This window comes from Lytechinus variegatus, chromosome 19 (assembly GCF_018143015.1).
Source record: "Lytechinus variegatus isolate NC3 chromosome 19, Lvar_3.0, whole genome shotgun sequence".
Taxonomy (NCBI): Eukaryota; Metazoa; Echinodermata; class Echinoidea; order Temnopleuroida; family Toxopneustidae; genus Lytechinus; species Lytechinus variegatus.
This window is the reverse complement of record NC_054758.1, coordinates 9,360,829-9,388,264: the sequence shown is the minus strand read 5'-3', so window position 1 is coordinate 9,388,264 and position 27,436 is coordinate 9,360,829. Positions and strand designations below refer to the sequence as shown.

The 27,436-nt window shown below is 35.4% G+C and overlaps 1 protein-coding gene across 3 annotated transcripts; it reads right to left on the bottom strand.

Moving 5' to 3' along the window:
• Positions 1–6,973: 6,973 nt before the first annotated feature.
• On the bottom strand, positions 6,974–25,952 carry LOC121405694. Of its 3 annotated transcripts, none has more exons than XM_041596600.1 (13): positions 25,465–25,952; positions 24,194–24,989; positions 23,108–23,277; positions 22,568–22,697; positions 21,456–21,681; positions 19,731–20,408; positions 18,837–19,141; positions 17,920–18,111; positions 17,208–17,328; positions 16,352–16,493; positions 15,556–15,615; positions 12,649–12,898; positions 6,974–11,890 (listed from the first exon to the last, which is right to left on the bottom strand). In XM_041596600.1, exons 2-13 carry the CDS (start codon positions 24,947–24,949, stop codon positions 11,666–11,668), a joined length of 3,255 nt encoding a protein of 1,084 aa, XP_041452534.1. In that variant the 5' UTR covers positions 24,950–24,989; positions 25,465–25,952; the 3' UTR covers positions 6,974–11,665. The 3 variants fall into 3 exon arrangements, with proteins under 3 accessions (XP_041452534.1, XP_041452533.1, XP_041452535.1); XM_041596599.1 differs by having other exon boundaries at positions 25,800–25,952; XM_041596601.1 differs by lacking the exon at positions 15,556–15,615 and having other exon boundaries at positions 25,800–25,951.
• Between the last annotated feature and the right edge of the window lie 1,484 nt (positions 25,953–27,436).

Below are 27,436 nucleotides of genomic sequence, written 5' to 3'. Positions count from 1 at the left end.
CATGAGAAAGTCTATAAAACCAGGCTTAATTGTCAGTATATCATCAAGGATCTAGATCTGGTACAGTTAAATAAACTGAACTTTGTGAAATCTTGAAATCTACGCTGAAAAATGTTCACACTGAACATCACCAACACAGATAGGCACACGTGGGACAGTGTATTATTATTGCTGGAATAAAGACCCGACGGAAGTGACCGAATCCGCGCTTATTTTGCTTATTTCTCAGCAATTACACAATTTCTCCCAGAATCCTTCGGCACATATTTTTTATTCATACAAACAGACACTTGGGTGGTCATTATATTAGATTCTGTAAAAAGTCATTTTGAGATCGTTACCAAAACTGGAATTTATCTTTAAAAGTATGATGTACACCTTCCTATGTAGATGTTGGGAATTAGTTTTTACAACTATTTTGGTATATAACATTGAGCGTGAATGGATGAAGGCTTGTGTGTGAAAACTGCATGTACCATGATTGTCATTGTTCTGTAGAATATAGTGATGACTTGGTTTTCATGTTTTTTATTATTATTATAATTGTTATTTCCAATGTTTTTGTTTGTTTAATATGAGCGCCTTGAGTCATGATCAATTAGAAAGTGCGCATTAGAAATACTTATTATTATTACTAATGTTAATTTGGCACATGACAAATCAAACAGTAAATGGAAGACACTGGTAAAGCTTAACATAGCCACCTTTAGGCGAAGGAATTAAGGTGAAAACCCATCAAAGTCATCGACACGGCCGTGCATTTCACCAACATTTCTACAGTGACACCTCTGGGAGTATTATACTGTTGAAGCCATGAGTCTGACTTTAATTCATGCTCAATATGTAACATACATGTACACACTGTACAGTAATATTTTATGTACCACAACAATATTAAAGCCTGTGTATAGCTTTGGTAAAGGGTCAATAATGTGATTGATAATCGAATATCATCTAATATGACAGTCTTACTGAAGCGTAGAGACCGTTAGATATTTTTCCAACTGCACTTCTCTGAGAAAATTTCAAATATTCAAATCTTGGATATATAGCGCCCTCTCTCGGCGATGCTTGTTTTAAATTAAAAAAAAGGGCATTCAAGCACTTATCTTATAAATTTAGTGATTAGATATCCAAAAGTTACAGACAAAGAACATATCTTGAAAGTTTCAGCCCATTCCATGGTTTGGAATAGGATTTAATTGAAAGACAAAAACACACAGATATTTTAATTTGATCGGGTGACCCGATCAAGTTAAATTTCCATGTAAAATCGCAAAATTTATCCTGTAAAACACATTATCATTTCATATCCTCCACATCATAACTGTTAAAGGGCATATACATTCATATTAGCTAGCAATGAATTGGAATAGTGATAGGTGCATTTTGGTGGATTTACCAAAACTATACACAAGCTATATTAAGTCACACTTGTACATTTTGGAAATCGACCCTGTCGATTTTGGTTTTTAATACGGATGTAGGCATTCATTGGAAATCCTTGAGGTTTGTGCCTAACTATAAACAAATAGACCCGTATTCTGTAGTCAGTTTTAGCTTAGACCATGGTCTAACTCTGCTAAAATCATGGAAAGCCGAAAATGTCAAAGTTTGTACTTACATTGAATATTTCTTATGATTAACATGCGCTTTCCTCGCTCGTCATGGTGGATAAAGCTATCTTATTCATCCTTCCGAAACAGTAAAGAATGATTTGAGAGAAAAATGAGCTGATACATTGAAATTATACTGATATAGATTTATGACATTATCGGCTATCCATGAATAAACCACAACTTTAAACCCGACCGCAAAATACGGACCATGATATTCACAGTACTTGTATACATGTACATGTATGTAAATGTGCATTGTGAATACAGAACAGCACAGTATACACATCGTGCCTCACTATAACAGTTTAGTACTATATTATGCATTTGCTGATGTGGTTTACGGTACACCATGTGGAGTGTTATAGAAAAAGTCGATAGAAGAAGAGAAGTGGATAGGCGAGAAAGTGGAGATTTGAGAGTAGAGTATTCTTTCTTGAAAATAGTCCTAAAAAGGACTGTAAACCAGAAGGAATGTTGAGTGAGAACAGCTTGATTAGTAGAGCTGATGAGATGCTGGCTTGAGTCGGCGAGTAGAGATGATGAGTAGTAGAGAGACTCAATGTTTCGGACAGGTTGACTGTCCGTATTCAGGAGAAAGAATACTCTACTCTCAAATCTCCACTTTCTCGCCTATCCACTTCTTCTCTTCTATCCACTGTTTCTATAACACTCCACATGGTGTACCGTAAACCACTCCATCAGCAATTGTACATGCCACCATGCAAACCTTCAAACAACATCTATATTTGCTGATTTGGTTTACGGTACACCATGTGGAGTGTTATAGAAGCAGTGGATAGAAGAAGGGAAGGAAGTGGATAGGCGAGAAAGTGGAGATTTGAGAGTAGAGTATTCTTTCTTGAAAATAGTCCTAAAAAGGACTGTAAACCAGAAGGAATGTTGAGTGAGAACAGCTTGATTAGTAGAGCTGATGAGATGCTGGCTTGAGTCGGCGAGTAGAGATGATGAGTAGTAGAGAGACTCAATGTTTCGGACAGGTTGACTGTCCGTCTTCAGGAGAAAGAATACTCTACTATCAAATCTCCACTTTCTCGCCTATCCACTTCTTCTCTTCTATCCACTGTTTCTATAACACTCCACATGGTGTACCGTAAACCACTCCATCAGCAATTGTACATGCCACCATGCAAACCTTCAAACAACTTCTATATTATGCATGTATGTAAATCTGTATTATGATGAAAGTGCACTATATGTATGTGCCTAACTCTAACAGTGTAATATCTGTGTCTGTATGTACATGTATATATATACAGTGCGTCCCAGAATAAACGAAACCGAGATTTAGCGATCATTTTTCATAACTTAATCATAAATAGAATAGACAAATTACCTACCAATTTAAAGCTGAGAATCTCCTCTTTCATCTGATATTACTTAGGTTATTTCTTATTCATGCATGAGTGAGCAAAAACAATTTGAAGAAAGGATACCAAAAACTCATTTGGCGGGGGTATCTGGGTTTCAAAAAGAAAACAACATTTCTGAAAAGTTCAATATCTGCTCTTTAATTTGGTGCCTAAATTACAGAAAATGGTCAAGAAATAAAAAAGTTCTGGTCATTTGAAATAAGGCTTGTATTTCCATAATTTCATGAGATAAACGTGTTTTCACCGGTTTCCCAGAGAAGCTTTCGCTTGGTGAACAAAAGATTTAATGCATGGCTGATCGTCAACAAAACAGAGTGTCGAGTGAGTTTGAAAGCCAGCCTGGAGAACCTCTTCATTTTATGAAATTATTGAAATTCAAGCCTTATTTCAAATGACCAGAACTTTGTTATTTCTTGACCATTTTCTGTAATTTAGGTGTCAAATTAAAGAGGAGATATCGAACTTTTCAAAAATGTGGTTTTCTTTTTGAAATCCAGATACCCCCCGCCAAATGAGTTTTTGGTATCCTTTTTCAAATTGTTTTTGCTCACTCATGCGTGAATGAGAAATAATCTAAGTAATATCAGATGAAAGGGGAGATTCTAAGCTTTAAATTGGTAGGTCATTTGTCTATTTTATTTATGATAAAGTAATGATAAATGATCGCTAAATCTCGGTTTCGTTTTTTCTGGGACGCACTGTATATACATATATATATATATATATATATATATATATATATATATGATGAAAGTGCACTATATGTATGTGCCTAACTCTAACAGTGTAATATCTGTGTCTGTATGTACATGTGTATATATATATATACTGTATGCACACATGGCAGAAGTTCAGTGAAATTAAATTAATGAATACTTGATGGTGGTGTATTCCACTGATATTGATTGTTTTACTAAATACTATGGCAGATGTATTGTGGCTGCAAAATGACGGGAATATCAGTACTTTTTCCTTGATTCAAAAGCTTGTGATTTTTATTAATTGTGTGCTGCAAATCATTCTTCAGAGAATTATTGTATTGAAATCATGAAATTGTACAATGTAGTAGTCGGCTGTTGAATGCAGTGAAAATACGAAGAATTTATATTGCTTTTGTACGTATTTACATGTAAATGTATCTTATATTTAATACGTGTATATGTCAAGTATTTGAAAATGGTTTTGAGAGATTAATGCCTCACGCAACTTCTGGCCGGAATACTTATGTTCTTATATGACTAGTTACATGTACGTTGAAGTTTGGGAAACGACCGCTGCTCAGATCTGAACTGCGGTTTTATACCCCTGATTTGAAAAGCCTCGTTAGAGGATCTGAGATATTTTATTTCAAGCGCTATCAACCCTGTATTGCCCGATAATCACTCTTAACATATCACATTCGCAGGCAAGCATTGAGCCAGGGTGAGATGATAAATAGCAGCTGTGATATTACGTAAGAGCAGCTCTGCCCGTAGTAGGCCCTTCGGAATGAAATTATTGTACATGTATTTGGTATTTAATCACATTTTTATAGGCATATTGTATTTTGAAATCCAATGTTTGTTTTCAATTTTGAATTGAAGAAAATCTGCAGGTCACAGCATTGATTACCTAAATCATTGGAGTGATTAAATGTATCTTTTAAACAAAATGTCAGAATTATCTTTCATTCCATTGTACTCAGGACGAAAACCTTGAATATTTGACTCAAATCTTTGTGGCTTTCAATTCTTGAAAATTTGTACTGTTCGATATATAAACACCATTTTACTATTATGAACTGATGTAAATTCTTATTTATCTAGTTACGTTCAATATGATTTCAATTTTGATTTTTAAGAAGCCGAGTCATACATTATTTTCTTGATTAGAAATGTTCATATTGTACTCATATATTAACAGTACATGAAATACATGTATGACATGAATTTCGTATTTGTATTTATAAATTATCAAGTAGAAATGTACATGTGCTATCTATAGGATGTCCTTTTGCATGTTCAAATACTAACTTCTTTCTGTGGCTTTGATATATCTTGAAGACTCAAACTCCTTTGTAATTTGAAGGACTGACTGCTTTAATTATATTTGTATATTTTATTGTTTACATCTCATAAGTCAGGGGAAAGTTTCATGAAAGGACTAATTGAGTGTTTTATGTGAGTTTCCATAGCAACAGTAAAAACATGCTTCTCTATCTGCAAGTCAGAACCAAGTAAAGTTTTCAGATTTGTCAACTTGTCAAACCACAAATGTTGATGAAACAACGCTCTCTGAGGGGAGCATTTGATGAAAGGATTTTTCAAATATCTGACAAAGTTTGTTTTATCCCACAGTTACCATAGCAACTTTGCTCCTCAGGCTAATCATAATCAAGGAGAGTTGTTGGATTTGATAACTTGTGAGACAACAGATTTCCATAAAATGCTTTCCAGGGGAGCGTTTCATGAAAGGACTTGTCGGACGTTTTATCCGACAAGTCTTGTTTTATCCAACAGTTACCACAGCAACAGTGCCTCTCAGCCAATCAAAATCAGGGAAAGATGTCAGAACTGACAACTTGTCGGATGAAAATATTGATGAAATGCTCCCCTGGTTTTTTAAATCTCATATTATTTCCATTGAACTTTTTTTTTTTCTAGGCAGGCTTGATTTCCTAAATTATGAAAAATGCAACTCAAATTTATTTTCCTTTATCAGGAGACTTATGTAATTTCCCTTTTCAAACTTTTAAAAATGCAACTTTTTCTTTATCAGGAGAGCTGTTTTTTTCACAATATGGTATATACATTTTATTTGTGCATGAAGCTACACCTAAATCCTATACATTTGATATTACATATGTATAATTTGTAAAATTACAATCATTTATGTGAAGGCTTAGAATCAAATTGTATAGGCTCGAAATTATTTTGATTTTTTTTTATTTTTCCATTACTGTATGTCTTTAATAATCAAGTGTGCCATCCATCAATATATTATTTGTATTCCTTAAAAATAACTTAAAAATAAAACTATCCAGCATTTTTATAACTTCATACAGGAAGATTTAAGGCCCTGTTCAAATTAATCCCTTTAGGTCATATTATGAAGTACAGAGAATGAGTTCATCAAATACTGTACTGTACAATGCGGCCCAGAAAAAAAGAAAACGGTAGTACCACTTTCCATTATTTTAAATCAGCATGAATTATGAACTTATGATGGGCTTCAAATAAAAGAAGAGAAGTATATCTTTCCATTCATGTAAATCTCAAACAAATTTATGATCATGACAGCAAAATATTAAAATGAATAACGGTTTCTTTTCTTTTTGAGATGCGCTGGATAACCAAATATTTTAGCAGACAGATATGTTCACACTTTTTTTTATATACGGTATATAATCAGTTTGCATCAGGGTTTATGTACGATGGAAAACAGTGCCAGGTTCATTTTACATGACTGTAAAGTTTAGCATTGTAGGACTTGCAAAGATATTGATAATACAACTCTGCTAAAAAGAAATAAGATGGCAGTCTTTGCCAATCTTTCAATTGCTATAAACAATTTTCTTATGCTTCATAGAAGTGGTACATGTACATGTATTTAGAGCTTATGGTTTGAACAAAGTAAAGTGACATAGGGCTTATAATGCACAGATCAAAATATCAATGGGTTAGTAATAAATTTTGTTTTTATTTAGATGGTAATGACTTATGTATATAAGAGTGGATATTGATTTATATCATGCATGTACATGTACTAATATTTTATCTGTCCAATAATTTTATACACATGTATGTGTTATGCATTGTATTAGATATACATGGAGCTTTCATTTATATTCATTTTTTGTATTTTCCTATTTAGAATTATACATACCAGTGTATTATTTTTTCTATAGAGGCATGTTGATGCAGTATTTTGATTTTCTATCCTTTATTTTTTTATACTTAAGAAGTTATTTTTTCGGGGATGGGAATAAACATGGACATAGAAAATGGCAGTTCTTGACATTCCAAAAGCTTGCCTGAGGCTCTACCAAGTACATGTGTAGCAACAGGTAATACTCTTGTGGTAAAACAGGATTCAGAGTATAGTTAATATATTAGGACCAGAAGTTTGATCAAACATTAAATTTCTACAAAAGCTGTATTTTTTCCACAATTTCTGTATTTTTTATTACACAAACTGATCTTTTTCCTTAAACAAGGTTTGTATCCCCTAGTCATTCTCATGGCGCATTTAAAACGTGAATTAAGTTTTTGTTACAATTAGTGCTTTTGATGATATACATTATTAATAAGAGTCAATAATAATTTAAGTTATACAAACATAGTAGTACATATAAATATATATGCCTTGAACAAAGACTAACAATTTATAGCAACTCTTGAACTTGTGTGCCTTCAGACCTGCATGTACAATGAAGTGCTAGTGAAAATTAGAGTACTGTATATATTTATAATAACATAATCTATTTGATAATGGTAATGTACAATTTAGATCAGTACTTTTATTTAATGATTTTATTCCTAACGTCGTAGGGAAAAGAGAATGGAAATTGATAGTATTCGATTTTGATGTACATGTATTTGTGCCTTTAACATGTTTAATGATACATGTATTGGTTATTAGCTAAATTGGAAATGCATTTGTCCAATCATAGTCACTTGGGTCAAAGAGCTAGTTTGTTTAACATTTGATGAAAACTCACTTTTTCTTATTTATCCAACTAGAAAATATGGAAAATAAACTATTGATTACATTCTGGTTTGCGTTAGCTGCAGCTCGTCTTTAAAGACCTTATAATTGTTAATATGGTGTCCCATCACCGAAAATAACATTTCAAAACCGTTCCTTTGAAGACCAACTTCTTTGTCTCTATGGGGGGGGGGTTCATTGTATTATTTTTGTATGTTTTATAACTAGAGACCACCGTTATTTACATGTAAAGTGTATTTATACTCAGACGGTTTGTATCCAATGATTCAATGTTCAATATTTATGAGATTTGTAAAAATTTATTATGATCCTGTGAAATTATTCTGTGAGAATTCAACCATATATTTTTTATATTCAATTTTGATTATTATTGTATTGCATTGGGATTAAATGCAAACCTTTCTCAACAAAATGATGTGTACTTTGAATTGTTTTTTTTTATTTTTTGTCATTTCAAAGATTTAATTAAAGGAGGTGTAGAAAATGTAAGGACAACACAAGAAAAGAACTCAATGTAAACGAATGCACAATTCAGCATTTAATCCAACATACAGTACTAGGAAACAAAACGTATATCTATCTGAATCTAATTCCTATTTTTGTTTACATCACATATCAACACATACTGTATCAAACAAATTTACTTGCTGGTCCATGTTTACACTCAAGTTTACTCAAGTAAACTATTTACTATTTACAGTACATGATTATGCTACTAGTTGACCAATATTATAGACTTTTTATAGAGCTTTATAGGCAGTGTATCTACATACGTACATGTATCTTATCACATATCAGTACATTGATGTTAACTTATCAATCATATTCAATAGCCATTCTAATCTCATCACAAAAAAATGTGCCTTACAATATCGATTATATTAAACATAATATAGACTTTTTTAAAGATTAGATATGCAGTTTATCTTTTTATTACACATTTCAATAAATAAAACTAATCAATCATATTCAATAACCATTCTATACATTACATGTATAGATTATAAAAAAAAAAACGCCAAGTCAATGTTTGAAAAATTGTCACACTCATGATCATTTGTACACAGATCATTTCAAATGTTAGCAGAGAGTCCATGCTTAATAACTTTTCTCCTTCCTTAAGATATCATAGTTGATACATGTATCACATTTACCTAGAGATTAAATCTCTCAAATTTATTTTCCATTCCTTAGGTCAATTTTTTTCAAACAAATGCCAATCTACTAGTATATGGAGTAGGATCATAATACCATATTTCTTGCATATAAACTTCTTAGCATGATTATTATCTATAAGAAATAAAAACATTTATGTTATTCTCTTATCAGTACTTATTTATTCTCTATACATACATGTAAAATAGTTTATACACGTAGGTCTATTAAAATGTTAATCAAAATATTAGTTTCTATTATATACATATGCATAATTCTAAAGCTTTTGAAGACAAATATTCTTTGTACATGTATATACAATGAATCTGCAAATATTTCATTAAAATATTTCATAAAATCATTTCATCATCAAAACTAAAATAGATATGAAACATATCTAATTCATGTCAATTGTCATTATTAAGTCTTTGCTAATTATAGAAGATAATTAACGTTATGAAAGCTCTATGTAGTTTATATATTGATGATTAACTTTAACATAAAAACAAAATTTTATAGACTTGGAAAGCTTGAAGATCTATAAGAATGAGCAAAAACCTTGCCCTGGTACAAATCAAAACTAATTACTTTAATAACTCAAAGATATTAAAAGTCATAAAATCAATAAAAATATAACACAAGCATTGTCCAATCAGTAGAGTACTATACTGGAGGTAAAATATTTTTAAATAGTTGACAGTTAAATACATAAAAAAGACTTAGGGTCTCATTACATAAAAGGAATACAATACAGTAAATTTGTAATTGTTGAAGAGTTCAGTAGCTAACCAAAATCAATGATCCAATGGTATATGTAATGATACCATAGCCGGTAAACTGTTTTATAAAACGGGATTTAGATGTTTATAATGATTCCACCGTCTTGAAATACATGTAAGGGCGGCGCCACAGGGGGGGGGGGGCAAAGAGTTCGCAGTGTACAAAAGTACAGTCTACAATTCCACTGGGTGAAACAGATTAGTTTTGGCTTCACTATCAAAGCAACTAATATACAAATGTACATGTGCAGACATAAATCCATGCATACATTCTTTAAACACACTTATATGCATAAGAATCAATCAATCACTCATGTAATAAAAATTGGATTGTGCCTACAACTACATGTAGTTATATTTATCTTTCTCTTTTTAATTATATGAAAGAATCACAGATGCACATGTACACTGTCCTAGTACAAGAAATACTTTTGAACCTGCAACTACGCATACCTTCTTAACTTTTAAAGCTTGTATAGAAAAGGATGGAAATGAAAGAGGGATATAAAATCAAGGTGATCGTTTTAACCTGAAATATGGAATGATAGCGTGTCCTGAGTTTGCTTTTGGATGATTCCTCATTCCTTGCTGACACATATTTTGTTTCATCAAATTTCTATGACAATTTCGGTATCAGCCAATGAAGTATCTCAATTTAAGTAGACTGGAACAGTGATAATTGTTTATTTACAATTTTTATGACATGTTACCAGGACCCAGTCTAAGAAAGAATTGTGGTACATTAAAATCAGACTTAAATTTAAATCGATTTCAATTTGTATTTCTTCAGGGGACCGTTTCATGAATGTTGTCAGCACTGACAAACTGACTTTCTTCGACAATGTCTATAGTAATAGTCAGAGGCTAGTGCCTTTCAGCCAATCAAACCCAAAGATTTCAGTGAAATTGTCAGCACTGACAGTTTAGTCAGTGCTGACAAATTTCATGAAAACGCCCCCCATGAGTTTTGCAAGAAAATATTTGCAATCAATTGCAAATATTCTGTTGCAATTTTACAACAGTCGGATAAAACGTCTGACAAGTCCTTCATGAAACACTCCCCAGAATGACACCCACTGTTAGTATTATAAAAAAAATATATTTTAAAAATGTAGGATTTTCACACAATGTGGATCTTAGCAGAATATGTTTCATTTATACTTCAAATTTTGAATGACAACAGGCATGAAGTCAAATGGATTATGAATCAAACACAAACAAGATACTCAAAACATAAGTATTTTTCTTGGCACAATCACACCTTATCCATAAAAACAAATTTGATTCATCGCTTAGATTTCATGAAAGGCAGCAACTATGTCCACATAATTTTCATCTCAAAGGAGTTGTCAACGTTAATTTGCTGAAATATACATTTCCTTATGCATTTACAAGAAAATGGCATCTGCAAAATGTTTCAAGATTTGGTCAGGATTCAAATTTGTAATTGGTTTTCAGGGCGAGTTCGGAAAAGATGGCCTGCAGGCCATGGTCATTTATTAAAGCCTCCATCGCACTTATTCCGAATTAAGCAGAATTGGCCGGAATGAAAGGACTATTGTTCGACCACCAGTTGGTCATTTAAATCTACTTCGAACACCGTTCGAAAATACCCCTCAAATGTTTTGAACATGACCAAAATCTTCGGGACAGCCAAAAGAAATGACAAAAATATTTCGAATGCACTCAGAATGCAGTCAGAATATTTAGAATGCGCCGAGAATGTCCAAGAATGTAGCACGAATTATCAATCTGACTCCATTGCGGTTCATTTTTACTAGTATATGATGATTCACCTGGTCAATATACTGAATTTCAACTCCAGTTTGGTGAATTCATATTAAAGTTCCTCCCAAAAATTTCTAGATGTTTAAAATATTTTTTCGTTCCAGCTTCTGCTTGATTCCTGCTGATTCCTAATAAGTGTGATGGGGGCTTTAGATCTTTGCACAACCAGGCTACCCAACTTGATATAAACATTGAATATTACGTTTTATTGTGCAATGGTAATTCCTTACGGTAGAACCTGCGAGCGGAATTCCTCGTTGCGTTGCTCCTTCATGGCGATCCTGATATCCTTGCGCTCTTGGTTCTGCCGCTCGATGTTGCGAAAGTGCGACCTCCTGCTCAACTCTTTGTTGCGCATCTGCAGGTCTCGTGCGGCCTCCTGCTCGCGGCGCTCGCACAGTCGCTCAACGTGCTGCTGGGAACGCTCTTCCTGTCGCTGAAGTCTAACCTCCTATGGAATCAAACAAAGTTTTCGTAAAATGTTTATTCCCATTTTCTCACTGCAATCTTTGGCCTAATTTGTCATCAGACCCAGCTGCCATTATGATCTGCAAGACCAACCAAACATTTATTAAAGTTTCTTGTTTTTATTTATTCACTGTCATCTATTATCAATTTACAGCTGAAAAAAAATTATTATCAACTTTGTTCATCAAGTGCAGGATTTGAGCCAATGCACCAATGTAGTGAAGAGCTTTAGTATAATGGTTTTACTACTGAACCACAAGCAACTGATGGCATAAAAAATTAGTGTTCTAAAGGCTTTATTTAATTTAATTTCATTTATTTCCATTAAAAACATAAGTAAAGCAAATAAATATAAAATTTAAGAGTACAAAATTGGAAGGGCCCAAGAAAAGCACAGCTTGCAAGTATGCGGCCCTGTACAATATAAACAACTACATAAATCTTATACAATTTTTATACCTCCACTCAAAAGAAATCCTATACCTCCACTTTGTTGTTCATTTTTCGACATCCCACATGTAGGTAGGATCCTTGCCAATTTGAGCACTGCTGCTAAAATAATTATTGGCAATTTTTGGAAAAATTAAATGATTTCAAATCCCTATTTAATGGACAAACAAATAGTGATTGCCTAAAAGCATTATAGGTGTACATGGTGTAATATTGATAAGCAGCCATACCAAAAATAGTTTATCAATTTAATCATTACACAGTGTGAAACAAGTGAATGTGAATGGTTACCTCTTTATGCCGAATCGCATCCCGTAAATCTTGGTCTTTTTGTCTCTGAACGTCCATTCTCTTCTCGTTCCTGGCCCTCAATGCATCGATCCTCTTCTGCTCTCGCGAGTCGTTCTGTACCGCCAACTCCTTCTGACGTTTCGAAATAGTCCCACTAACTGCACTCTTTGCGGCTTGAACCTGCTCCATCTTGGCCTCACTGTCCATTTGACGTTGGACATCGCGCCGGGTCACGTCAGCTGCGTACTGTCTGTGGAAGTAAAAAATAATAAATGCTATTTCATTGAATGAGAGATGAAGGCACTGTATCAAACATCCCGTGGACTGATATTACTTTCAAAAGTGGGTTCACAATAGCTCATATCTGTAAAGCGTTTACAGACATTGTTTCAATATGTTCAGCACTATGATAAAACCGAAATATTGATATTACACTATCATAACAGATTGTGAAATTGTGAAAAATACACACAAGTTAAGCTTAAGATATCTTTAATTTTAAAGAACCTGTCTGAAGTTGTATCTAAAATACAGCATCTCGAGAAAGAGATATAAGATATCAGAATAAACAAATATGTTCATGGTCAAAGAATATACATTTAATTACAAAGTAAACTAGCCATACACATGCAAATAGCAAAGGAAATTAGACACCATTAAGAAATAATAATTATTCATACTGGTGATAAAGACATAAGACAAGCATGCATACATGTCTATATGATACCATGTGTACGTACATGTATTGTGATAGCATGCAAGACATATTAAAGCAAAAAAAAAAACTAATAATAGGACAATAACAATAGAATGAAACCTTTTATTTGTATTCAAAGACTGAATTAAAAAGCTAAAAAAAACATAGAGGCTTACTCTCTATCAACAACATTGAAAGAATCAAATATTTTATTTTCACTGTTATTTTTTAATAATAATTGTTAGAAGTGAGAATCCGCAATTCTTCATATGATTTGCTTTGAAATATAAATTCCTTGGGGAGTGTTACATAAAGCGACTTTTTGTCAGTGATTTTTCCTGATTAATTTGCTCTGAGCCAATCAGATGCAGGAATTTCAGAAGCTTATAACAAGTCAAAAAAAACAAATGACTAGCTGTCTCATGAAACGCTCCCAGCCCTACCTCTGCATAGGTCTAGAGTTAGTCCCCTCATGGTTCTAAGATTTAAACAGATAAGCCTGTATTCTCAAGTCGAGTTTATCATGTGCCATTATGGGAAGCTAAAAAATGTCAAACATTTTTTCACATCATAAATTTCTCATGTAAACTGTGATTTTTCCTGATATGCTTGAACGGTGAATGAATTTCGTTTATTGTTCTATTTATATTTTTTTGGCTGCATGTATTTTATGTATTATGGATTCATGTCATGATTTAATACATGCGTCCCCAACGATAAAGAACATTTCTACGTGTTTTGCTGAATTAGTGCCTTTTGATTTGAATGTATTTTCATGTGAATTTTGTAAGGGTTCTGCAATTCGGCTTTTCAGCAGCTATTCACTGTAGATACCCTAATTGTTGTAATAAACTGTTTTAAATAAATTAAAAAATATTAAATAAGTTTGGGAGGTTAGGTTTTATATTTGGCTTAATGTGAAGATTTTCCATCAGAGCGATTGTCGCCAGAGCAAATGTCATGAAACCCTAGTTAAACCAGAGTTCAGAATCACAGGCCAGAGAATACAAGGAACCAATAGGAAGGTCCCCGTCGTACAAAGATTACGATTGATCCTATCAATCTCAAATATATGGAAATCCATAAATGTCGTAATTTTTTCTTCAGAAAATTTGCTCAATGACTTATGAAAACAAAGAGACGCATACTGATTTTTTAAATTTTTTTTTGTATGAATACACATCATTTCTTGAAAATAATTTGAAGAAACATGTATTTTAGATGTTGATGCTGCTGGCCTTCCATAATTGTGATTGTCGGATTAATTGCAACTCTTTGTAAGACGGGGCCCCAGATCTCTATAAAACTCTACTAACCAAGCTGCCACCTAGCCCAAGTGACACAACATTTGTTCAGGTCCTAATATCTCAGAGGGCATAGGGTTAGAGTTAGGATTGTAATAGAGTTTTTAGTTCAGAATAATGTAAAGATAAGGAGGCTTATTTAGTTTGGGAGGTTAGGTTTTATATATGGCTTAACGTGCAGATTTTCCATCAGAGCGATTGTCGCCAGAGCAATTGTCGCTGGAGCAAGTTGCCACGAGGGGTCATGGAACCCTAGTGAGCCTGATACCCATTCATCCATAACCCACTCTGTCTGATGCATTGTCAAATCAACTGTTTGTGAACCAAATTTTAATTTGACAAAGTGCAAACAGTAAGTAGATGATGTGGAAATACAACCAACTGGGCATTAGTCTAAATGAGAATTACATGTACATGTACACCAAGTGGGTATTACACCAAGCGAAGGCTAGACCAATGGTAACTAGACCAAATTCATAGACCACATTGGGGTTTGTCCTTGTCCATTAGACTTTCTGAAAAGCAGACCAGGGGGTGTTTCACAAAGATTTAAGTATGACTTAAGTCGCACTTAAATGCCGACGCGTACATGATATGCAACGCGCTATCTTATTGATAGTTACGCATTAGTACATGTCCTCATGACACGATCTGACCAATGCAGTTAAGCCTTTCATACTGTACGCAACTCGGTATTTAAGTGCGACTGTAAGTCATACAAATCTTTGTGAAACACCCCCAGATGCTTGTAGACCAAAAGAATATCAACAGCCCTGCAAAGAGTTAGTGCCTACATGAACCTGGTTCTAAGATCTAAACAGACAGAATACAAGAAAGACTAAAGCAGATCTCTATAGATCTCTTCTATTTCAGGGAACAGTTATAAAGTCTCTTTTTTCTGCTTACTGGTACATGCTTGCTTCCGTGTTTATTGTCAAGGATTTTTCAAAGCTACATGTGTGAGTACTGCATAGGAAGCAGAAAGATTCGAGATGGAAAAAAAAGACACGTAGAGCAATCACAAAGAAATGGTGACCTAACATGTACACCTCCAACATTTACACTTGTTTTAATTCATGGACGATATAGAGCAATTCCGTAAAATAATCAACCGTTTTGTACATCCGACCCTGTTTTTCTCAATTCTTGCTTCACTTCATAAACTGACCAAGTTATGGCCATTTGAGGGTATCGCAGACTGTCATAAGAACCAGAAATCAGAGACAGAAAATTTCATGAAGGTCTCACATCCATGGGGACGTACATATTTTATAGAGTTGCCCTGTAGAGTTAGTGTGGGCGGGGTGGTATCTAACTGAGAGACCAGTGCAGCTACAGTAGTCAAAGTAGCAGATTCTGTATCAACCAACAGGTTTCAGAAGGTTCATAAATGGTTGTAAGAAAAGTCTGAAAACAGATTTCTTGTCGCAAAGAATTTTTGGACAATATCAAAGATTTCAACAATTTCTTTGGGAATCCATCTTTTCTGAAAACAGTTGCTAATAATTTTGCAAATCAGTCATACATGTACATGTACGTACATGTAAGCCTTTTCAAACAATTTTCTAAATTCAATTCATACTATCAAATGAAAAGCAGCTATGGAGAACAAAAACGTATAGAATATCTTGAACAATTCAGAAAGTAATAACATTTTTACAGATCTCAAACCAACCAATTTCTAAGTTTAAGAAAATCATACCTGCATCGTTCATCCCTGGCTTCCCTCATTTTATTTTCTTGTTGGCCTTTCATATACCAGGTATACTCTCTTTTGACAGTCTGCATCCGTCGGAACTCGATATAACTCTTCTCTTTTGCTTCCCGTATCTGGTCCCTTGTTCCTGAACAAAATAAAGGATATCATTCACGATAAGATTATTAGTCAGAGGCTAAAATTAATTTCACATGTATATATAATCTTATTTGGCAGAAAAAATGTAGGCCTACTGTCTTTTCTCTGTGTGGTCGAATCAATAAAGTTTCTGGAATATGTTGTATCACTTTCAACACAATATATATCTTTCACTATCTATCACGATCTTTATTTCCTTAACTCTGCTTTAAAAAACACCTTAGCAATTATATTATACAAATAACGCACGTAAGCGCGTGCATGCAGGGCCAAATAATGAACGATGTGGGAGAAGAGCCAACCATTTTGGCGAGATGAGCACAGAGTTCATTATTTAGGTCCTCTATACTCAAGAATGCGTGTATTGTTTGTTTTATATGACCACCTCAAACATGTTACTTAGTTGCCCCGATCGCTATATTTGATCTAAATTCTAGATGATTCCAGCGCTCACACTATCCTGCACTCTGATGTCAGAGTGCAGGATAGTGCATTTGGTGTGACGTCAGAGTACAGGATAGTGCATTTTGGATGCAATGGTGCAATTTGCTGAATATCATGTGATCCGATTTGGACCAATCAGATTACAGAACAATCTTGGCAGTTGTATAATTTGTATCACCTCCATCAACAATAATTTTCCACTTCTCATCTTTACACTTAAAAATTTGAAACCAAGTAAAAATATTCAAAAGATTCTTACCGACAGCATCGGCAACAGTTTTTCCCGGTTTCTGTCGCTGGGCCTGGGGTGGTGGGGGGCGGGGCTGTTTATTCTCCCATTCAATCATGGCCCTGTCGCTCCGCACCTGGGAGTGGTTCACCTGTAGAGGGAGCAATTGGGATACATAACTAAATACCAGTCGGTGGGAATGTCCACATCCTATATATGCCATATATTTCACCCAAATAAATAATTTGTTTTGAATGAATGAAGATATGCGAGGTGCTGTGGCCGGGTGGTCTAAGATGTCCTACTACACCATGAAAGTCTTGGGTATGATTGCAAGCATGGCCCTTGACCATGGCATTTTTAAAATCTACATTGCTCTTTTTATCTTGCATTAAATAAATGAACATGCTTGATTCATTATGGGTACCAATGTGTACACATGCTTAAAAGAAAGGAAGATAGGTTTTAGACCAAAAGTGTATTGAACCCTATCTTGCAGTGGAGGCAATTTCGGGGAAAACTGCCACCTAGTATTTTTTTTAAGTAATGGAAAAAAGAAAAAGAAGGGAGAAAGGAAGAAAGAAAGCTTTAAAAAAAGAGAGATATAGGCCATGAAATTCTATGAAACCCCTCTACTTCAATGGAGAAAATACATAATTTTTACGTCCCTGTCCCCCCTACCCCCCCCCCCCATGAATATACCCTGCCACCATCCCTGTGAATATGGGATAACGTTAATTACCGGAGTAAAGACTGCTGATCTATTGAAGTGACCCTGATCTTCATGGTATGCCGGCTGCAGCTTGGCTTCCATCGGAGCCTCGAGGGCGGTATCACGGAAGGGGCCAACGTGAGCTGTGCGAGGGCGTGGCCTCCGCATCTCCCACTCCACCTGGGCGCGGTCGGTCCGGACAGGTGAGTGGTCATCATCAACCTGAAGAATGAATTTATTAAAATAAAATCTCGTCAAACCTAGTCCTGAATGAAAAATGACACCAAGCGACTCCAACATACTATTTGCAAAGCTTTCAAACTTCACATGTTTGGTGCCTGCTTGGAGCACTTTTGCCCATTAACCATAATCTAGCTCAGCTATTTTTTTAGCTTAAATCCCCGGGAAAAAATTGAATGATTTCTGTCAAAGTGTTAATGAAAGCAAAAGAATCACTCATTTTAGAATTTTAGCTGAAAATACATTTTGTATTGACCTGTTCATAAAATCATGTCTTTGAGCTATCTGACATGCACTTACATACAATGTAATGTTGCATAATTTCTAAACCATGTACCTGGGCAAAAAAAATTTGATCTCAAAAGCTTTGCGAGACTTGGAAGTAAAAACTCAGTGAATGGCATGGTGAAAAAAAATATACGCAGTAGATTTACCCCGAAATATGTTGAGGGTGCAGAAGGCCCCCACCCCACCCTCAGTAAGCTTGGTTAAATGTGAATATTTTACTTTGCATTTTTACTTTCGCAATCTTGCACAACCTCCCCCAATTGCATGCCCCATTAAAAACCAGGCTTCATGAGTGGTGATTATATCAGGGTCAAATATTCGAGTTAAGTACAGTTGGAGCCAAAATCTAAAGAGATTGAGTGGTATCTACCCCAACCCCCCCCACCAAAAAAACAAAACAACAAAATCTACTCTCTTACCGGTGTAAACATGGATGATTTATTCACGGGAGCGTAGACATCTTTATCTTCAAAGACATACGACGACTGAGGAGATGAGTGTAGCTTAGCATCCTTAGATGCTTCCAACGTCATGTCTCGGAATGGACCGACCAGCTCCTGATGCGTGCTTCGAGGCTGCTGCATTCGCCTCCAATACTTCCACTGCGGTCTGGAGCCAACCTCAGCCTTGGCGGACTTCGGTCGTCGCATCCCTTTACGGTAGAGCAGCGAGGAGTCTGTTCCCACGGATGTGTCTCTGAGGGACATTGTCTGAATCCCTGCATCTGCGATGAGCAATTCAGAAAATAAAAAGAGTTGGGGAATAGTTAGTATAAGTTGGCTGCTTAGAAAGATGCCTTGAGCTTTCCTTTGAGGACGATGGCTCCCATTCATGGGGAATATGACATCAATAATAACATAGTTAATGTGATATTTTATCCAGGGTAGCCCCTTCAGTTCAGTAGCTTTCAACAAATAGTCAATAAAATCATTATTTGTTTTGTGAAACACTCCCCTGATCTTCGACAAATATGGCAGCTACATGTTGTTGTATTCATTAATCATTCTTTCAATTCAATTTATTTCATTTTCAACAGAACAAAGTAAAGTGGTCTAAATAATTACAATGAACTTATACCTACAATATAAATTGAGGCATATATGATTTTTTTTCTAGAAGTAAAGCAAAACATAGTATCATATATAAGCAAATATCATAAACATAAAAAAAAGTTCTGAGAAAATGGAGGGATCCACTAAAAAGCAGTACTTGTAAATAATTATTAGACAATTAGCCCTCTCTCTAAAAAAATTATAATCCATATCAACCAGCACAGCATTATTGAACTGATACAGAATGATTAGAAAACATACCTATCAAGGAAGAAATCTCTCGTTTTGATTCTTCAATCTTCTGCTTCATTTCCTCCACCTCCCTCTCCAGTTTCTCCTCTTCCGTTTTAAACTCTTCCAAATCCTGTTCAGTCTTGATGGAGCTGATCCCGCTGTCCAACCCAAAGCTGTCATCGTTGAAAGACACACTCTTCTGCAGGGTTGAGGTCTTCGGGGACTTGGCGCTGGCGTGGGCGTCGCCCCCCTCTTTAAGGATGCCACTCCCCATCATCTTATTGTCCATGAGCTGCTTCATGACCTTGACGTTCAGCTCCTGCCGGGTCATTCCCGTCCCAGGGATCAGCGCATGCATGTCCTCGCTTTTCACCGCGCTCTCCCGGACGCTGCCACCAGTCCTCCCATAGTCCCGAACCTCAGACGCTGTCATCACCATGGGGACGTAGACACGCCCCTTCTGAAGGACCGGTAACCCAACCATAGCTCCATCTTCATGAAGCGTGCTGGGTACGGTGTAACCGCTGATGGAGCGCTCATAGCTTGGGTCGTTGACGACGTAGTGCCGGGCCGTTAGCGGCATTTGGATTTCGATTCGGTGTCGCTCGTATTCGCTGTGGGGTATCCAAATTGCTGTTTGTTTTGGTACCTTGGCAGTCTTACCACTGAAGAAACTTACTACCAGATTACTCGAATCGGCATTACCTTAATCAACAATACAAGAGAAGGGGGTTTAAACAGGACTAATTAATACATTTTCTGTTTTCTAAGGGTATCATAGATGCTAATCAAATCAAAATGTTGGTCTCAAATGTTTCTTCATATCAAAGTTTAATGACTAAAACAATGTTGTTTACTATGCTGTTAATATTTCTATTCTTTATGAATCTGCTGAATTTTGTCACATATATTTTAATATTCATCAAAATTATTGCACCTAGTCTATGTTCTAATGTAATTTTTAATAGTTTTAATACCAACATTTCTAATTATGGTGTTCCATAGTTGTATCACAAACGATTCATGAAAAAAGGAATAAAATCATGTGGCCTGATAATGATAAGTTTAAATGGAGAGCCCTTAGTAATATCAAATGATATAAATGTAAATTAACAACAACAAAAACAAGTCATTCTACAGAAAGATTAAAGGTCAAGTCCACCCAAGGAATATGCTGACTTGAATAAATAGAGAAAAATCAAACTAGCATAGTGCTGAAAATTTCATCAAAATTAGATGTAAAATAAGAAATTTATGACATTTTAAAGTTTTGCTTGTTTTTCACAAAATAGTGATATGCACAACTAGGTGGGTCAGTCGATGATGTCCATTACTCACTATTTCTTTCGTTTTTTTTATTGTTTTAATTATACAATATTTCATTTTAGATTTGACAATAAGGAACAACTTGACTGAAACATATAGTATTAAACGATGCTCATTCCACATGTTCAGGGAGGAATTAATCGTTGTATCACTTGCCAATGAGGAGAAAATTAGAATATTTCATATTTGAAATAATTAAATACAAAAGAAATAGTGAGTAGGTGACATCATCAGTCCCCCCTTGCATACCAGCCAGGATATGCATATAAATGTTTTGTGAAATTAAGCAAAACTTTAAAATGTCATAACTTTCTTATTTTACATCCGATTTTGATGAAATTTTCAGTGTTATGCTGGTTGGATTTTTCTATTTTTATTCAAATCAACTTTCTGCTGGGGAGGACTTGTCCTTTAATGATAACTCACATCCGGTGGACCGTCCCTCTATGCCGTCAAGAACTATACCAGGAGCAAAGCGGTATCCTGCTTTCTCCCACGGAGCCAAGACCTTGTCTCCAGGAACGACTGGGTGCCGCATGGCATCGTTGTACGCCTTGATATCATAGATTGAAGTCTCCTGCAGGAGACGCTGACATTTCCCTCCCGAGGGATCCTTGTCAAAGAACACCAAGAAGGAGCGCATTGCCGATAGCTGTCAGGATTAAGGCAGAAGAAGCAAAGTTAAGATTTTCACTTCAAAATACTTCCGGGAATGGATATTACAGGTAAATTATGAGCCTTTCGATTATTATTCTTTAACTACAGCTCATATACCATTTGCAATAATCAGAATAAGCTGTTTGAAAATTTCAAAAAATGTTGACCAATAACTTCAAGTTAACTTTGAATCAATGACAAACTACTGAATGTTACTATCAAATTTGAATATTAAATTATTGTTACACACTTAAAATGTTGGGCAACATACTTTCTACTGTGTTGTAATGTATGTTGGTAAAAAATACTGCAATTATTATCCACTTGAGCAAATTTATTACCCAATTTGGGCAGATTTAAACAATGGTTGTGTGGCCAGTATGTTGCCCAGGGTTGGTTGAAAGTTGAGCATATTTTGCCCAACTATTTTAAGTGTAAGGGGCCGAGAAAAAATTGTTCCTGCAAATTAAGCTGAAAGAAAAACAATATTTTCTGGAAATTTTGTGTCTTTTTAAAAATTTTCTGAGGAAATCAACCCGTTGAACACTTATTTCAAAGATGCATTGTTACCACACACAACTTGGAATGTAAAAGTGCAATTTTTAGTCACACTTAATTCTTTGTCAAGTACCCTAAGGGAGGTGTTTCTTAAAGATTTAAGTATGACTTAGAGTCTAACTTAAATACCAAGTTGCCTACGGTATGAAAGGCTTGACCGCATTTGTCAGATCATGTCATGAATACGCGCACTAATGCATATCAATAAGATCGCGCATTGCATATTGTGTACGCGTCAGTATTTAAGTGTGACTTAAGTCATACTTTAATCTTTGTGAAACACCCCCCCTCAGATCTTGAAAGAAAAAAAGTAATATCCTTACCCTTTCTCTGATTGTACCAGGACAGTAATAGCCATCTTTCTCTCTTCTTGCTAAAACCTTCATCCCCTCCAACAGTTCAACAGAGCTTATAGGTGGGACTGAGATGATCCGATTTACTGCAGGCTCAGTTCTAAAATATTAAGAATGCAAAATCCATGCTATGATCCAACTATCAAAGGCATGGAATTATGTTAGTAACTGACAACAAATGGGAACATATTCAACCCCATATGTGTTGTACAGTATTTACAATTAAATGGGGGGGGGGGGGGTATCAGGAAGAATATGAAGACTGGCATCCCTAAGAAAAACCTTATTACATGTAATAACCCAACCATATCTGTCCAACATGCCCATTTTTTCCAATTTCTGTTTGTGTTTTTAATTCTCTCTTAATCATTATTTCAACATATCATCTACACATGCATCCAACATTAACTTTATCAAAGAATGAAATATGTACATGTTTATTCTGAAGATATATGTAGAACTTTTTAGCTGAAATTGCAAAGACAAGTACAAATCTCAAATGACACTAACCTGACGGTCTCCCATGCGGTTGCTGCAGGGATCTGAACAACAGTTCTCGGTGCCAAAGACTCCCTGACGATAACTGTTTCTGGAACAGGATTGTGGTCCAAAGAGGTTGTCACGCTGCAGTACTTTACCGGTTTCTCAATATCTTCAGTTTTATAAGTTATTGTGGCACTCTGTCAAGATAATTCAAATGGACAGATTAATATCAGATGTATGATTATAAAGAGATGAATTCTACTTAAAAAAACAAGAACCTGTTTATGGGGACTTCTTCAGTAGAGGGCTAACACTCGAAAAGACTATCAAAATAGAATTGACTTTTATCAACTTGATTTTTGTCCCCCCCCCAAAAAAAAAGAAAGAAAAAAATAAAAAAATAAAAAAGGAATAATAATAAATAAAATATAATATAATGATACATGTAGATAACAATAAAAATAAATACAAAAATAACAAAAAATAAAAAATAAGATTTAAAAAAATAATAAAAGTATAGAAAAAATAAATAATAATATAAAAATAAGGATACTAAAACCTATATTCTGCTTGTGTTTAGCACTTCATACAATGTCTCTATCTTCACTTAAGTGCTTAAGACTTTTATTACCCTGGTTATCTGATCCTGGCTTGCCTGCAACAATTTCTCTATTCCTTGCGGAGCATTCATCGAAGATACCATACTTTGAAAAGGAAGCCATCCTATACCTCCCTTTCTAATTTTTTTTACTCTTTTCAATATTTTTGAATGGGGACTTCAAAAATATATGTGTATATTTGAAATCTTACACAACAAACTAGACTTGAAGCCATTATGGCTTGTATCATTATTATAGGATGAAAATGGGTTATTGAAAATAATCAATTGTGGCAAAATCTGAATCAACTAATCAAGCAAATATTAATATTGCACATAGTGATTTTTTTGTTCAATCGTATACAAGTGACAATGCAACATTATGATTAGTCAAGGGTATGGGAGGACAAGCTGTGTGTTAACAATGGATTGAGCCTCCAAAACCTTTGTTTGATTTAATGTTCCAGTGCAAATATTGCAATGATCAAATGTTGAAAGAATGAGATCCTACTTACTTGTGGAGGGTTATCTAGAGTTGTTTTGATGCTTGTGGCTGGAACTCCACCTTGAACGGAATACGTTGTTTCTTCTGCGATTGGTGGGTTATCGAGGGTCGTCAAAGGTATATCTGTTTCCCGCTGCTTCCTATACATGGCCTTCTGTATTCTGAGGGGACTATGGTCTGACGTCACAACCGCTTCGACTCGCTCAATGGCACCATGTCTGGTCATGCTGATGACATGGAAAGTACCAAGGGTTTGAGCTGCCAGGCTCTCAAGGAACTCCTGTGCGGCTACTTCCGTGTGCAGTCCAGTGAGGTAGATGGCATGAATTGGGCGGCCTTCGCTGACCAGTGCAACTTGCTTTTGGATCTCCCTCGGCTGCTGGTCAGGAAGTCCATCCGAGACAAGGTAAACAGCCTCACAAACAGGGTCAGAGAATGCCACTGTGAGGGCATCCAGAGTGTTCGTGCCATCGGAGCAGGAAAGCTTATTGACCCACTCACTGGCAACCTTGACCGTCGGTGGTGTGCAGCGTACCATCCGATCAGCCCATGGTGTCACGGACGATGCAAACTCGATCACATTGAACATGGAGTCTTTCTCTCGATGCGCCCTCGCTAAGAGGACCTCATTCAGGTGATCTTTGACGGCAGGAAGGTAGGGGTACATGCTTCCTGAAGTATCGATGATGAAAGTCACATTTTTGGCATCGATATCCCCAAACATCGTTTGAGATGCAAAGGTTTGAACTAGGTGTATTGGAGCCATGGTGACTGGCCCCAGACCTGGACAATTCTTCCAATAAAACCTGGTAATATAAAAACAGTAATATACACAGGTCAAACATAATAAAAGTCTAACAAGTAAAGATAGATGCCATGAGGAAGTTGAGCTGACTACTGACAAATAATGTATGAATATGATTCAACTAAACCTAGACAAATGCTGTCAATACCATTACACAAGTACAAGAAGTATAACTATAAGCACTCATTCAATGAACAAGGTGACTATAAGCATGATAAGTTAGGAATAGAACCTTATTTAAATTACCAATCATCAAAAGAAGAGTTAATTCTTATGAGAGAAGGAAAAGAAACACTAACATTAACGCTCTCTATCACAATGTTAAATGAAATTGCATGAGTTTTATTAATTGACTTTGAATGAGTTGAACTTGACTGAATCTTGATAAAAACTTCAAGTTCAATTGCCAACATTTTGCATTTTCCAAACATGTAAAACACAATGCATGACAATATAATACTAGTGTCAATACCTACCTGGCTGAAAGTCTTACTTAGGCCTAGTCAACTTTAAAATGTTCTGAGCTGAAACTGTGAAAGATCAAAAGCTGACAAGATAATCACTCATTTCTTCTGACTGAGCGGCTACTAAACAGGCTCAGGGTCCAGGGAGAAGGGCAGGGCCAGGGCAACAACTCAAGGGCAGGATGCAGCCACAGCACAGGTGCTCGTGCCGTACCGGGCGAACTGGCGTGGCGGTCGGTGGCGAACAGGGACAGGCTCGTCGTCTTCGATCTTCCGACTTCAGAACAGAAGACAATTTTTTTCCAATTCAATTGCTAGTTTTAAACTTTCGCGTGAAACGCACTTACATAAAGGTCAAGTGATGGTGCGGTCTCTTTCACTAGGAATTGTTTCTCCATCGATTGCACGAGGTACAAGGGCACCCATGCGTGGAAAGAAAAGTGAAAAGCTGCAAATATGCAATGCAGTGTTATTGTTTATGTGCGTTGCCATATGCGTGAAAACGAAAGGTTAAACAATAGACAGCTATCTGGGTGCTTTTACCAATGGAGTCAAAGTCGTCAAGACTCTGTCTATCTGGATAATTATTCTTACTTAAATGATCATTACTGTTCATAATGTACACAATGATATAAATTTAAGCATCAGTATTCGGTAACTCTGTCGAAATCAAGCTATACATTTCATAAAAATTTACCGTTGACACTCGCTTGTCAGCAGAAGCTGTCTACTACTAAAATGTAATTTTCATTCGTTAATTGATTGACTCAAAGACTGACAGGAAAATTGACGCAGAGGGCCACTGGCAAATACGCTTCTACAGTCGATTCGACTGATAGTTTTGAAAAGGGTTTTGAAATTTAGAATAAGACATAAGCTATATTCTGTTAAACAGAGTAGATGACCGGAGTGAGGAGAATTACCAGATTACCCATTTTCAAAAAGGAAATTACTAGAAGAGCTTGAAAATAGGTTATTGTGGTTGTTATCGTGGCGACAGGATAGGCTTATTTCATAATTGAATAATTGAAAGAAAGAATGAAAGAAAGAAAGAATATTATCTTGGCAACAAGATAGGCTTATTTCATCACTGAATTATTGAAAGAATGAAAGAAAGAAAGAAACATGGAAAGAAACAATTGAATTATGAATTTAATTATAAAGAAAGAAAGAAGAATGATAAAAAACAAATAAGGGCATTAAAAAAGAAAAGTAAAGTTTCTTTGAGTTGCAACTCACCATGAACATCAGGAAAATTGTATAAACACAGTTAACAATATGGCAACATTATTCCCAATACAAACAATAATACCTTCCGCCCCCCCCCCCAAAAAAAAATGTGTACAGTAAATAAGATGACAGCCTTATTCTCAAGACAAATGAAATAATATCCCCACCCCCCTAAAAAATGCATAAATTAGTACACAGTCAAGAATGATAGCAACCTAAATCCCTATACAACCTCCCCCCCTAGAAAAATGCATGGTAACCGGATATAAATATATTAAATGGGTATTTGATTTCATGTAATGAAACTCCTATTATGCATTTTTTTTCAGTGACGTCACATTTCGGTAGTCCGCCCCTTCACCTCCATTAATACATTGTCCCGCCCTATCTTAAAGTTCAAGTCCCACTCGGCAAATTTGAATCGATAGAGGAAAATCAAACAAATTTCATCAGAATCGGATGTAAAATAAGGTAGTTCTACTATCATTTTTAAGTTTCGCTTATTTTTTACTGTTATATGCACAACTCAGTGATATGCAAATTACAGAGTGGATGATGTAATTGATGTCCCTAACTAACTACCGGTATTTGTTTGAATAATACAATATTTCAATTTGACGATATAAGGACTTATACTTAATCGTAAAGTGTTACAATAATGGTGATTCCACATATTCAGGGAGGAACGAGTTTATTTCATTTCATTTCATTTCGTTTATTTCCACAATAACAGCAAAGATAATTATTTTACAAC